This window comes from Haemaphysalis longicornis, unplaced genomic scaffold (assembly GCF_048455015.1).
Source record: "Haemaphysalis longicornis isolate Haplotype H1 unplaced genomic scaffold, Haemaphysalis longicornis Haplotype H1 scaffold_8, whole genome shotgun sequence".
Lineage (NCBI taxonomy): Eukaryota > Metazoa > Arthropoda > Arachnida > Ixodida > Ixodidae > Haemaphysalis > Haemaphysalis longicornis.
The window spans coordinates 182,672,812-182,686,813 of record NW_027526445.1 but is presented as its reverse complement, the minus strand read 5'-3'; the positions used below and the strand labels follow the sequence as shown (position 1 = coordinate 182,686,813).

At 48.4% G+C, this 14,002-nt stretch overlaps 1 protein-coding gene across 1 annotated transcript in view; it reads right to left on the bottom strand.

The window, feature by feature from the left end:
* Positions 1 to 757: 757 nt before the first annotated feature.
* LOC144148608 (proteasome activator complex subunit 4-like) overlaps positions 758 to 14,002 on the bottom strand; it is a 76,346-nt gene continuing 63,101 nt past the window's right edge. The window contains exons 30-37 of the mRNA XM_077680118.1: positions 12,798 to 13,021; positions 11,847 to 12,094; positions 11,352 to 11,428; positions 10,725 to 10,853; positions 6,416 to 6,571; positions 5,413 to 5,487; positions 3,573 to 3,797; positions 758 to 1,105 (exon numbers count right to left, since the gene is read on the bottom strand). Coding sequence (XP_077536244.1) covers positions 971 to 1,105; positions 3,573 to 3,797; positions 5,413 to 5,487; positions 6,416 to 6,571; positions 10,725 to 10,853; positions 11,352 to 11,428; positions 11,847 to 12,094; positions 12,798 to 13,021 — 1,269 coding nt within the window. The 3' untranslated portion in view covers positions 758 to 970. The remainder of the gene's footprint in view (positions 1,106 to 3,572; positions 3,798 to 5,412; positions 5,488 to 6,415; positions 6,572 to 10,724; positions 10,854 to 11,351; positions 11,429 to 11,846; positions 12,095 to 12,797; positions 13,022 to 14,002) is intronic.

Sequence of the window (14,002 nt, the reverse complement as noted above, 5' to 3'; positions counted from 1 at the left end):
TCAGTGCCCTTTACGGCGACGAGGCTACCCTTCCGTGGATTGTTCATGCTCATGGCTCAAAAAATCTCAGCGACCAAACAGAAAATTACAGGAAAAAAAACGTTTGGATTCGTAGGGGCATTGAACCTGGTGCCAAGATCGTGAGCCGAGTACTGTACCATCCGGCACATTGGCAGGGGCACAAAGCGAGTTAGTCTAAAATGTATCGCGTAATAAGTGAACGTGATGAGCACGCCAGCAATCTCAAACTCATGTCGATCCCGACCCAGAAACGCCGCATGTTTATTATGCTTGTTTTCTCTGAACGGATATTCCAGAAAACGCTGCGGCTATAATGGGCCCGAGCAGCACTACAATGAACAATGAACAATGAACTTAATTGACATCATGTACATAGTACACAATGCCGGAGGCCGGCAGGAAAAGCCATCTCAAGGACAGCTTGACGGAGCTGCGGGCCCCCGTTTTGGCACCAGCGTACAACAGTGTTCTACAGTACAAAAAAAGAATAATAAGCCGCGTAGAAATATTGCATCCCTTGCGCCATTGAAAGAATGTAAAAAAAACAGACGACAACTACGCGATCTATTATTGCGATTTGTGATCACAAATTATTAAAATAGCATGGTATTTTTTAAAAGATGTATCATATTACTGCTCAAACATTTTTCAAACGCCCTAGATAAATAAACAAGGTATTGACGCTAAAAATGAGTGTAAAGGAGACTCATCACCACACATCTCTAAATTACATTTAGTCACATTTACGATACCCTATATAATTGAGGATTTTCAAACAAATATGAGCGTCAGTAAATGACGCAAAATTTCAGTACTCAAACAGTACTAGCAGAACATAACTGTCCATGTCCTGGCCATGGGACAAAGCGCTAAGCTCCATTCAAGCACGTTATGACCGCGTGCGGGCCGGGCTTGTTGATTAGTTGCAGGCGGGCCGGGCGTCGTCTGCCTACGCATAGTAGCTGGGCGAGACCAGGAGGTCGGTGATGACGAGCAGCTGGTCGTCGGTGAACTTGTCCTTGTGGTCTCTCCAGCTGTCCTGGTGGGTGCGCCGGAAGTTCGACAGCGCCTTCTTGATGGTCGCCTAGTGAACGTGCAGAAAAAAGACAAAGCACACGGGATCAAACTGATGTCCACCGTAGCATGTGTACACATGAGTACGGAGGTGCGTTTGAGATGCAAAATAAGTGAAGAAGAAGAAACACGCGAGCCAATGTCGGCAAAGGCCATGTGGCACAAAAAATTGAAATAAAAAGATGAAGTGGCAATACGCCGAAGGAGGTGAAGGAAGAGGCAGGAGCTAAACTGTTCTCGGCGAGCTCTCTGCTGGACACGAGCTTCCAAGAGACCTAACGTCGAAATCGCACCTTCCTTTTCGCCTTCAATACTATTTGGATTCGCGGAAGCCCAGCAGCGGAACAGCGGTGCCAGCGCTAATGAGACACGGTAATTGATGAGCTCTCGGCTGTGCGTGAACGTTCAGGGGACCTCAACGACGTCGATCTACGTCCTTCTCCTAGCCTACAAGACTGGCGACAATTTGTCAGCTTCGGCAATGCAGTGGTTTTTCTCAAACAGCAAGAGTACGGGTCGGAATGCCAGGTCATCAATCGACCACGCCAACGGCCACCAGCATACCACTCCAGCTCACCGACGACCCCGACCACCGAACGAAAGCTCAACTTTTGTGGGTTGGACGTCTGTCTTAGGAATACACCTATGGTATTAGCTTTTCCATTTTTGCGTTTTGTTATCAATTTGTCTCGTGAATATACTTGGTTTGTTTCCGGCGTCAACACGCCTCGTTTCCTCTCTGCCAGGTGGGCTTAACCTCCTCCTCCAATGAAGGACCTGCGTTACATCATGCTTTTGTGCGATAACAGTGATAGGGCCTACTCGTGTGTGCAGTGTCATAAACTGTCGCATCACGTCCTTTGGCACAAAACCCCGTAATCTGAAACAAGATTGTTAGGTTTGGGCAGGGGATGCGACGTGACTCCTCTAGTTCCTTCTTACCCACTAGGAAATGTCGTAATTAGCAATGCGTCAGCCGTACGAGAACGCGGGGCGTCCACGATCAGAAAGCACGGCCGTAGGGGATAAGAATAAATATGAATAAATCGAAAGTAATGAGGAACAAGCATGAGAAAAAGTTTTCTTGAACTTTGGAAACGAAACGCTACAAGTAGTAAAGGAACATAACTAGCTCGGACAGATTGTTAGCGCTGACCAACCACGAGAGAGAAATCCGGCGCAGAATAGGTATGGGTTAGGGAACACTCGGCAAGCACTCCTAAATAATTGACAATAGGCTATTCCAACACTCAAAAGAAAATTATACGACCAGGGCATACTTCCGGTGATGACATACGAAGTTGAAACAAGCTTCCTGGATGAAGGTACAACCTCCAGTAGATGATATAAAAGTTGAAGTAAAGAAAAATAAATGAAGTTGGGCTGGCCATTTAGTGAGACGAACCAAAAACCGGTGGACAATTAGGGTAACACAGTGGATACCGAGAGGTGGGTTTAGAAGAAGGGAATGGCCAACAACTCGATGGAGGAATGAAATACGGGAATTCGGGGTCTAACTGTTACACGAGCGGCGCAGGACAGGAGCTGTTGGAAGTCAATGGGAGAGGCCTTTGGCCTGCAGTGGACCTGAGCAGGCTGCTGTTGTTGATTATGATGATGATGATGATGATGATGATGATGGTTTCCCTCTTCGTAATTAAGGAAAGCACCTCCCTCCCTCGACATCCGAATGTTGCAAGAAATCGCAATTACATTGACGTTCAAGGTGGAGTTTACGCCGCTCCTGTATACCACCGAGTTTAACACTAATAGATACTGGAAGAAAATCTGGCTTCACTGTATAGGCGAGGCGCTCTTCAAAGAGCGTTCCTTCGTGTACCGGGGAGGAACATTCCACTTGTCTTTGACAAGGCTCATGAACAGGCTGAAAAGTTGCCGGTGGCTGCCAAAAAGCAGCCATTATCTTGTAAAAGATTAGGTTGTTTTATTAATAAAAATGGAGCTATGTAAGATTTATGTGTCAGGGATCATTAAGAAGCTTCCCGCTAGAGCAACAAGATAAAATGTTGCCGCTTTTGTTGGTTTTCGCTTTAATCACGAGAAGCCATGTCGTCAGCACCCATCGCGTTGGCTCAGTGGCTATGTCGTTGTGCTGCTGAGCCCAAGGATGCGGGTGAGATCCCAAAAACAGTGTCTTTCTGATGGAGGCGAAAAGCGAAAAACCCGTGGGTCGAGAGTTTGGTTGGCGTAAAGATGTCCAGGTGGTCAAAAGTGATCCGCAGCTTTCCACTGTGGCACGCCTCACAATCAAGGCGTCGCTTCGGAGTGTTGAACTTCACAATAAATCAGCCAGGTGGCTAGCAAAGCCACGCCTAGCATGAGAGGAACGCATGCAATTGCAGCGACAGATTTCCCTCTATGATATATTGGTATGCAACCCTGCGCCCTCTCCGCAATTCCGGTAATTAGGGGAGAACAGTTGGCGTAGTGAGCAACCGGGAGAGGGCGCCACTGACCGGTATGGGTGGCGGCTCGTCCAGGTGTTCGCCGAGCAGCACGAGGATGTCGGGCACGAAGTCGGGCACGTCGTACGGGAAGGCGTTGATGCACGCGCACAGACCCACGATGCCCGCGTGCCGCTCGATGAGCTGGCTCGGCGCTTCCGGAGGCTTCGGCGTCGCTCCCCGGCCACCACCGCGGTTGCCGCGTTTCTTGCGGGCGCACTGCGCCCGGAATCGGGCCTGCAAAGATACGCACACCAGTGAAGCTTTATTATGTACTTACCTGCCTGGCCTCTGCGCAGCGATGTTAGCTAGCTCGTACATCAATGCATCTCTGCATTGGAGGCAGCCCCCGGCGTCCACCGCAGGCTAACAGAAGAGCAGTTTCAATCTTGGGCCCGGATAACTAGCAACTTGGTTCTGGGGTTGGCGTACCATGAAGGATTATTGCCCAGGTTTTTTTTTATGTATATACCACAACTGCATATTAGCTATGCGAGCTTCCGCCTTTTGCTTTTCGTCAGAAACAACTTTGACTAAATAAGCTATTTTGTGATTGTGAGCAGAGCAATTCAGTTACAGTGATTACTTTTTCGGAGCACGACGTGTCGGGAAGGACTGAAAACAAAAATTAAATAACGCTGATGTTCGCTCAGACCGACCGGCGAAAGTGCCACCAAATAAATCGGCGGTGCACTTTGCACTGACATGTAAAAGTAACTTATTTATTTTTGTAAAATTTCGCGATATGTAATTCAGATAGCTATGATTTCTATTTTACGAGCGCATTAGCAGGGGCAGTGTTCAAAACTGGCGCGAGGCACAAAACTAGACGGATTTTTGTGTGTGTGATTTAGAGCACGTCTCAGCATAATGCCGCCTTCACCGAACCATGAACCTAGTTGTTTTCGAGCTCTTATTCTATGCGGGCTCCGACTTATACGCATCAAATTGGCGCGGACACAACGAACCGCCGATGTAAAGGTCGTCAGAAACAGTTCGGCTGGCGTATGGGAGATGATATTACGTCACTCAAAATAAAACCCGGGAAAAGGTACCGGATAAGGAGGCGGCGCATTTGCTTCATGGGCGTGATGAAAAACATTTGGCATCTATTACAGGCGACGCTGGAAATTGACCTCGTATACGATGTTTTTACCCGCAGTAAACATCCGCAGGTGGCCTAACAAACGTTTACAGCGCAGAACAACAAGTATGAAGGCAAGAACAAAACAACAAGAGCGCTGTCGCCCAAGGTTGCTTAAATTCATCCCTGGCCCTCCACTAGTATCCCCGCGTTCAATCCAAACTGCTGCAAAAAAGAAACCAGCGGCAAGCAGACGCAGGACAAGAGAAGGAGGGACACAAACACACAACACATCCAGCGTTGTGTTTGTGTCCCTCCTTCTCTTGTCCTGCGTGTGCTTGCCGCTGGTTTCTTTTTTGCAACAGTATGAACCAACAAGCCCAGCATTTCACTCTCTTGAATCCAAACTGCGTACTTCGAAGCTAGACGCTTCCACGCGCAGAAAGTTGCACTTCGGGGAGTATGACACAGCTACCTGCAACGGCTCGATAACCGAACCAAAAATACTAAACGTGAGATAAAACCTTGTACGAAAGACATTGTACGGCGAAAAAGGATAGCGCGGTATAATTGTTGCACTGGCGAATATGCATGCCACTCCAAGTCTACGCTGTGAATTTCGAGTAAGTTGAAATGAGAATAAATCAAGTATTTCATCTCTGGAATCAAATGTAATGACTACCCCGAGCAAAAACTAACCGATTGTAAATGAGGAGAACATAGGATGTACACACTGCCACAAGTAAATAATATCGGGGGATCACTTACAAGCAGATCGCTGGTGACCTTGAGGAACTCGCAGTGTAAAAGCCCGCTCAGTGTCTCACCGGCCGTCTCGCGCACCTGCGTAGAGATTTTCCGTCAAACGGGCACTGAATTCACTCACTGAAGAACGAGGTTCAGGGGCTCCATGAAGAACCTACAGGTAAAAGTGCGCTGAGAACTCGGTAAGCAGGTTGCTAGGAAATTAAAATATTGAAGGGGCCCGAAACCTCAGTGATGTTTTATGCACGTTATAAACAGTGTTTTTTCGGATAATGTGGCAGGACAATGTTTAGAGTAAGGAAGAGGGCTTAGTTCATTTCAGAACAAGCACGTCTCTGAGGTAGTGTTTCCGCATCCAAACAAACCTACTGAAGACAGTGCTAAGAGAGGGTGCGGACAATACCTGCGCTCTCAACGCACAGCGGCGCCTGTCAGATAATGGTTACGAAAAATAGGCCGAATGATGTGGTCAAAGCTGACCGCTGTAAAGCCAATAACAGTGTGTGTCACCCCTTGCAAGTGGATTGATTGATTGCAGGGTTTAACGCGCCGACGCAACGTAGGCGATGAGGCGCGCCGTAGTGGAGGGCTCCGGATTAATTTCGACCACCAGGGGATCTTTAACGTGCAGCGCAATCTCGTGCACACGGACGTTTTTGCTTTTCGCCTCCATCAGAAAAGCGGCCGCCGCGGCCGGAAATCGAACCCGCGACCTCGTGCTCAGCAGCGCAACGCCTAGCCATTGAGCCACCACGGCGGGTCCCGTTGCAACAGTTGAATAACGTGATCATCTGTGCACCATAAATGCTACCTGGATAACAAAGTAAGTCTGTGTGAGAATAAAGCGTTAATAACATGAACGCTTGTGAGATCAGCCTAGCAAAGGTCTCGATACACCAGAGGAGAGGGGAAAGCACTATAGTATTGCTCTCCCGAGCCCGTAAAGTAGCCTGATCCTACAGTGATCATGATTGAGTGTTTTTCCGTGTGTCCGGACCGAACTGACCTCGAGCCGTTCGTCCTTGAGCAGGGCGAGCGTGTTCCCCACGACGGCGTCCCTCCACTCCGGGCAGCTGTGCACAGTGAACAGGTTCGTGAAGACCACGAGTCTCATCAGGCTGCACGCGGCCACCCGGGAGTGCCACAGCGGGCTCCTCATCACCTGCGAAGAGAAACGGCAATAGAGTAGGCTTGGCTGTAGCATGATGAATAGTCCAAGCTGTAGCAAGCTGGAGTACAAAACACAGTTTCTCCGCCTGAAACTGTTGTATTTATTTTATCGCCGGAAACCTGCATGGGACTGGGTCCCTTATTGAAACCCCTTGCTACTCGCCGTACTGGTCATTTCCATTTTCTGTCCTTAACCCCGATGTTGGCGTCTACCAACCTGTTTTGATTTTTTAACAGCAAAATTATATATTAGAAAAATACCCCTCAACGTTCTCTTGACTCTACTGCTTGGGCCTGCATGACCTGCAGTATGTTCTTTAAATAAATAAATAAATAAATATAACTCCGCACTCAAACGCTGCGTACAGAAACGGGACTGAATTGGGCTAGACTATTTGTTGCGTAGCGCAAAGGTTGTTAGGTCGATTCCTGGTTGGGCTACTGCATTCGTTGTGCACAGTGCAGTCCGACGACGCCCGCGGGCACGACGTTTCGCGTACGTTAGTGGCGCAAACGTGATTTCTGGCGTTTTGCATTAATTTCTTAACGCAGGTCTTCTAGGCCAGTTATTGCGTTGGCACTTCGAGCGGCCAACTTATTTACAAGCCAGTGGTGCAGTAACCTCTTTGTACCACGAACTAATTGGTAATTTTAGAGGACACAGTGGGGTCTGTAAGGAAGCAAAGGCTACATTGTGGACAGTCACACGTTTTACAAAACGAAATTGATTTATCATTTATAGGAACCTGGCGCCTTGTCTTGGAATGCATTTCATTCAAATCTGTGTTTCAGTTCCGCCAGAGAAGTTCAACACAGTGTTGGAAGCCTCACTGGCTGGTTTTGTAAAAATTCTTAGAAATTGTGCTGTGTGCACGAGCGTAGACTCTTCTTAAACCACAGAAGTTTAGTGATTTCGGCATGAGATATAGGAGTGAAACTGAATTATTCTACTAATTTTTACCGCTGCACCAAATTGCCTTTTAATATTCCAATTTCTAAAACATGAAGCTGTAAAATATACAGTTAAAGCCCATGTTATTACCCAAATTATAACCGGAAATAGATGAATCGAAGCTTTCTCCTTCAAAGAACGTAAGCAGACTTAATGGCCCCGACAAATTTTCATTTCACATTTAGTATGTCGATGCCCACAAAATTAGGGGCAGGATGCCAATGTTGTGAAGCAAAACACGGTTGTTGGAGGGCATACAATTTCAATAGGCAGAACACTGGTGTTCGGCCCTTAGACAAAATTTCTCCAACCTCCCCTCGCGGGAACCCCTGTGTAGATGCGACGCATAGGTGGTTCCGTTGTTGTTTCCGTTAGGTTGATTCTCCCATCGCGTGAAACGTGCCGTGAACCCCCTGCCGCGGCTATGACGCAACGTGGCGCGGCTATGACGCAACATAATCCAACACAATCCACTTTAATCCAATCCAATCCAAATCCAATCCAAGCCAAGCCAAGCCAAGCGAATCCAATCCAATGCCCCTCGCGAGAGAGCGTTCGCTATCGGAGAGGAGAGGTGGTGAGCGGCGGAGAGCGCAGCTCGCGCGGCGAGGAGAATGGGGGTGGGGTGTGGACGGACAACGACAACGCCGTATGGAGGGACAAGGCGAGTGAATGAGATGCCGTCGCCTCTAAAACAAGTGCTACGGGGATAAGGAGCGGTTTGTATAGAGCGCATTAAGAAAGCCATCATACTTTTTCTTTTTCTTGGTAAGTAACTGTAAAACGAAAACACTTACAGTCAAGAGATTAGCTTGCATACCCACGGGTTGTAAGGCGTTAGATCGCCAACTATCTCCAACCGGTGACCCACACGGGATTACTGTTTCGCAACTAGTACGGTCACATTGCCTCTCTTCTCGAAGCTATCATACTGACGTAGCGCATGCGTGCGAGCAGAAAACACTAGGGAAAAGCTAATAAATGGGGAACCTGCAGCTCAGTATGAGTGGGCGATATTTACTAAACTATTTTTAGTAACGGTTGTTGTAACACTGCTGATGCCACGGTATACCTATTAAAAATATTGAAATAAAATCTCATTTCACGGTGTGTGAAGGTCTTTATAATCTGCATTAACTTACTCAATTCTTTGTCTTGTCATTAATTACTTCGACAGGCTTCTTTACTGCTATAACGGATACGCGTCAATTACTTCTTTCATATCTGTGAATTTCGTCGGCAAGAACAATGGCACCCGCCACAGCCTGCCTAGAATCGGGGTTCTGCGTGGCTGTGTGCACCTGTCCTACTCACGTGCCATAACATTGAGGTATCATGCGGCACGCACTATTTTTACGACTTTTGCTTTTATAATTCACAGTTTCGTGAATTCTGAAGACCGGGCACGTCAGCTCCTCGAAGCCAATTGAGGCCAATTGTGGTCCGGTCGCCCAAGTGGGCACGTGCTACGAAGAAAGGAGTAGCAACCACAACTTTTCAAATTTCTTTGCTTGATTACTGCGAAGTAGTATATGTCTAACCCCGCCAGTTTTCATTCCGGTGAAGCCGATTCACTCAGCGCCGCTCCGGGGCTCCTCCGTGCCGCCGCTGATCCCTCTTTCACAACTTTTATTTATTCCCCTCACCACCATCGATGCCTCTTTCACAAGTTGTGCAATCGGATGACAACGGTGGTAGCGCCGTTATCAGGTCACTGCGGAGAATCAACAGAAGCGCACATCGGCGTATAAACGAGCTAAGATGCCGAGCACGCAGCCACCGCTGTTGCGGCCTCAAATTCCACATCACCGACCGGCCCGAACCCCGCCCAGTTGAAGGGCAACTTGGTCGGTTGGAACGCCAGCGTGAGCCCAAATGTTTCTTCACCTCGAAAGCCTTTCCGAGCGGCATCTTCACCGTTGCATATCACGACTTACTATGCCTCCATCACCGGTTGCCGGCCGGAATATATGCGTGCACACGTGGGGGCGGAAGGAAAGTGGCGTGCGTGCACAGCTGGGTTTCATGCCGCCACCGATATCCCCGTTTTGCTGGTGGGTGATTTAAAAGGGAAGTCTCATGACTCAGAGCGCCCTGTCCGCTGTTGTCCGTAATCGAGCTGTTTGGGTCTAGGTTGCTGCGTTGCACAGAGAGTAAGATCACTACAACGGGGGAGGGAAACGGAGAGTGACATGTTTGTCTGCTAGACTAAAGCTCAAGGAATTCCAGGTTTTAACTGGCTATGGGCCGGACGCGCGTCGTTCGCGTGTAGGAGGAAGCACGGGAATCCAAGGAGCATCGGCCCGAAAAGAAGCAAAGAAGCATTTCCTCGATGCGAGCCACAGACAGTGTCCGGATCTGGAGAACTAACCCAAATATTTGGTGCCTTTCGTGGTGTAGCAAGAGAGTTAGAGAGCGAGCGAGCGAGCAAGCGAGTGAGAGAGAGAGAGAGAGAGAGAGAGAGAGAGAGAGAGAGAGAGAGAGAGAGAGAGAGAGAGAGAGAGAGAGAGAGAGAACTTTATTAAGCAATGACGTGAGAGTGGTTCCTCAGTCTAGGAGCCCATGTGCTGTCCAGGCTGCCGTAGCCCTGGTCACAAACAGGAGCTGGTCGACAGCTGGACACTCCCACTGCTCAGGGGAAGGGTACGGGTTCAAGGGCGGAGGTCCTGAGCTTTATGCAGTCGAATAATATGTGTGTCAGCGTTCTTGGTTCCTGGTAGAGTTTACACTTATCAGAGTACTGCGTAGGAAAGAGTAAATGTATACGAACGGGTGAGGAAAAGTGCCTCTTTGAATTTGAGTGTGATTTCTTGGCCTTTAGTCAAAGATATGTCAGGACTGGGGAACGTCTGTCTCGTGGTTTGGTAGTATTGACAGACTTCTTGGTAGGTGGGGAGAGAAATAGCCCCAGTCTCAGTGACTTTGTGAGATATGCCTCGAGCCTGTCGATTACCAACTTGTTTCCCACCGTGATCATATAAAAAACATGCTTTTTCGTCAGTGTAGACTTTGCGTTTATGCAACAAAGTACGCAACTTAAACAAAACAGAACTGCCACTAACCCTGAACATAAAAATAGTTTTTCGGTGATTAGTATTGATTCAATAGGCTCCAAAGTATGAACTCTGCCCACAAACTTCCCGTCCAAACTTCAGAGACTTTCAATGCCAGGAGAGTAGGAGTAACCGCGTACCTCGCTTATAGTGTCTAGAGCTGCTTGAATGCTTTCGGGTCGCAGAAGCACATTTCCCAGCATGCCAAGAGCAACCGCACAGTCCTTCTGCAGCTCCTGGTCCGTCTTGTCACTGTGCATTAGGCATAGCTGCAAAAAGTATGGTCAATTCATTCAGTGGTGCATTCACCAAGATGCCAGAGGAATTTGGTTTGGTGAGGCTTTAGTTTGTGTCAATACAAGCTCACATGTCCTCAACAACTTGCTCTACCAGAGAGGATACAGCCTAGTGTCTGCCTCAACTCGTATTCAACTCGTACTCTGTATTCTCAACTCCTATTCTTGAAACATTGCAGAAAGCATTTCAGTTTCATTTGGCAAGCATTTGCGCGAAAACAATAATGTCAAAAATTGGTTTTTGCGATCTTCTACGTAATAATTCTCATAGCCATGTGAACACAAAGCTAGTCAGAAATCATACCAGAGCGTCAGCCATGTCGCATTCAATGGTGTGCTGTACACGTTAATTATGCTATACGAAATAACGGCGTGTAGCGCGAATGGGACAAAAACAATTTAGACATCGCAAAAGTGAAAAAAAAACACGTCAATTGTGGAACCACCACGTTGTAAAAAAAATGCCCTCACCAAGGGAACCAGCCTGAACATCTCCGGTGGAAAGACAGACATCGAGTAGGTCGCGCTGGTCTGGATCCACTTGCACACTGCGAAAAGAACCAAGGAAAGCCTTCACCATGTGTTCTCTGAGCAGGATTCGCTTTTACTGACGAAGAAACATGTATTAGCTGAGGCGCCATCAGCTTCTGCATGTACTACTTCCTACATCTTGATCAGGTGCGTGCTAAATGCCCATTTCTCCTTTTTTACTGCAAAGTTGCTGAACTACGACTACTTTTAGCTACTGTTGCACCAAACCAAAGCTCAACTAATGCTGAGCTAAAGCTCGAACTACTGTTACTATTACATAGCTACTGTTGCAAAGCTGCTGAGCAAAGCCACGAACACCGCAGTGCAAAGTGCCACTTCATTATGACAGATGACTTGTTAAACAAAGCCTGAACGACGCGAAATTAAAATCATGCACGTATACAACGTTATATCTGGCATCGGGGATGAACGCACGTGTCTGGAGAAGGCTAGAAGCGGCCTTGCACTCGGGTGTGGCGTCCTGCGGGGCGCTGCCGGTGGTGCTGTCGTCGGAGGAGGGAGCGGCCTTGGAAGGAGACGATGACCTGGTGGTGGCTGCGTCGGCAAGAGGCGTCAGGAGCGGCATCACGTATTCCACGAAGCGAGACCTCCGAGGCACAAGAGACACGCAGGGCTCGAACATGGCCAGCTGCACGTCGTACTTGAATATGCGGTGTAGGAGGCTGCGATAAGAGAAAGCACGCCGAAATCGCAACGTTAGGGCCACCTACTGCATCGCCTGTCACTTTGGGCTTGGGTGTAGATTGAAATCCACAGTTTATAATTAGGTGACAACCCGTGAACCTTTCAATGAAGCATTTTACTTAAAATTTCCGCAATATTTTAGAGCTTTATTAGAGCAGGATGTTAAGCTTAATACAAACTCAGTTGTGAGATTCCGAAATATAAAAATTAGCCTCCTTTTGTCGAAACAGCCTACGGTTTAGGTTACGCCCTAATTACGACCTACAACGGCCAGATTTGTACCGGGGATGCCTTGAATTAACATCGAAAAAAAATCCCGTCCTTGTCGCACTAGGTTACAGAATTCTTCACCGGGCGAGTGTTACCGCGTTCGGCTCGGGAAACATTCCTGTGCTATAAGCGTTAGGGAGCGTCTTGTGATAAAACGATAAAGCCGCGTAGCCACAATAATCCTTCTCCGTTTTTCTCAACCGCACTAGCAGGGTCCTTATCCGCCTCATATCCGTTTGGCTTCTACATAGGCGCCATCCTTAGCTCCTCGAAATACGCCTCTATGTAAACGACCGCTTTCAGCACGACACATCCGCCGGTCCCGGGATTTATAACAGTGTGGTTGCAGATTGTACTACAAAGTAGCGCAGGCAGCTACGCCGACGGCGACGGCATCTCCGTGCAACGTACCAGCCCATCTTCTCGCGGACGTCCTGGTAGGCGTGCGTGAGCCGTGGCTTGAGGCGCTCGAGTTCCTTCTCAAGCAGCTCGCAGATGCGCCACTCCTGCTGCACCAAGGCCGAGGCCTGCACATGCAACCTGCTCGCCTGCTGGAACGAGCCCTCCTCGGTGTTCACCGGTTCCTCGACGAGGAGCTCGAGCAGCCAGTGGTACTTGTTCGGATCTCGGCCGTACTGCGGCGTCGCGATAGTCACAGCTGACATGACTGGTGATGACGCACAACTGCCAGAGAACTCTCCCCGCACAAACTGCCTGGCCATGTTACCTGCTCATAGGTAGGCAGGCTGACTCACGAGTGCACTCAACACACCCCACTCACCACTCACGAGTGAGTGGTGAGTGAGCCTTTCATTCGTTTAGGGTTTGCTAGTTCGAGTGAGTGCGAGCCCCATTAGCGGCGAGCCCCACTCACCACTCACGAATGCAAGTGCGCTCACCACTCGCAGAACCCGCTCGCTCTAATGGTTGTAATTGCGCGATTGGGTTTAGCTTTGGGAATATGTCGCCACTGTACTCCGGCTATGGGGCACCGTGGAATTCTCTAGTGGCGGGTTGATTTAGGAATGCGGTTTAGATGAACTTCTGACACCGTAGTGCTCTGATACTTTTCTGTGTCCTGGCTCATGGAAGAACTGCTGCGCACACTCGAGTGCGAGTGGTGACAACGAGCGGTGAGCGCGAGCGCGAGTGAGTGCGAGTGGTGAGGGTAAGTGGTGAGCGTGGTTGCGAGGGATTGCGCGAGAAAAATTATGTTTCTTCTGAGTGAGTGTGAGTGAGTGGCGTCCAGTTTTGCCGAGGTATAAACCTGCTTTTTCTTGGCCACTGTGTTCCCTTTGTAGTTTTCCAGAAGACAAAACCATTGTTGTAAATCGCTAAACCATTGTATTCGACGTAAAATGTTTGCCAGACGCTACACTGCTCTTCCTTGCGCTTTGATTTTTATGGCTTTCAGCGTTCTTACCTCCTTTCAGGGTTTCAGCGTGCCCCGAAATACTGTTCTTGGATATCGTCCCAGCAACAATTCTGTTTAATACAAGTTCTGTTTATATATTGCTTAAGTGACCCAGCGCCCTGTCCAACCATATCCGCACTCGCCTTGTCGAAGTACGGAAAATTAATATTCAATGGACATTGATCTCTTGGATTGATATCCA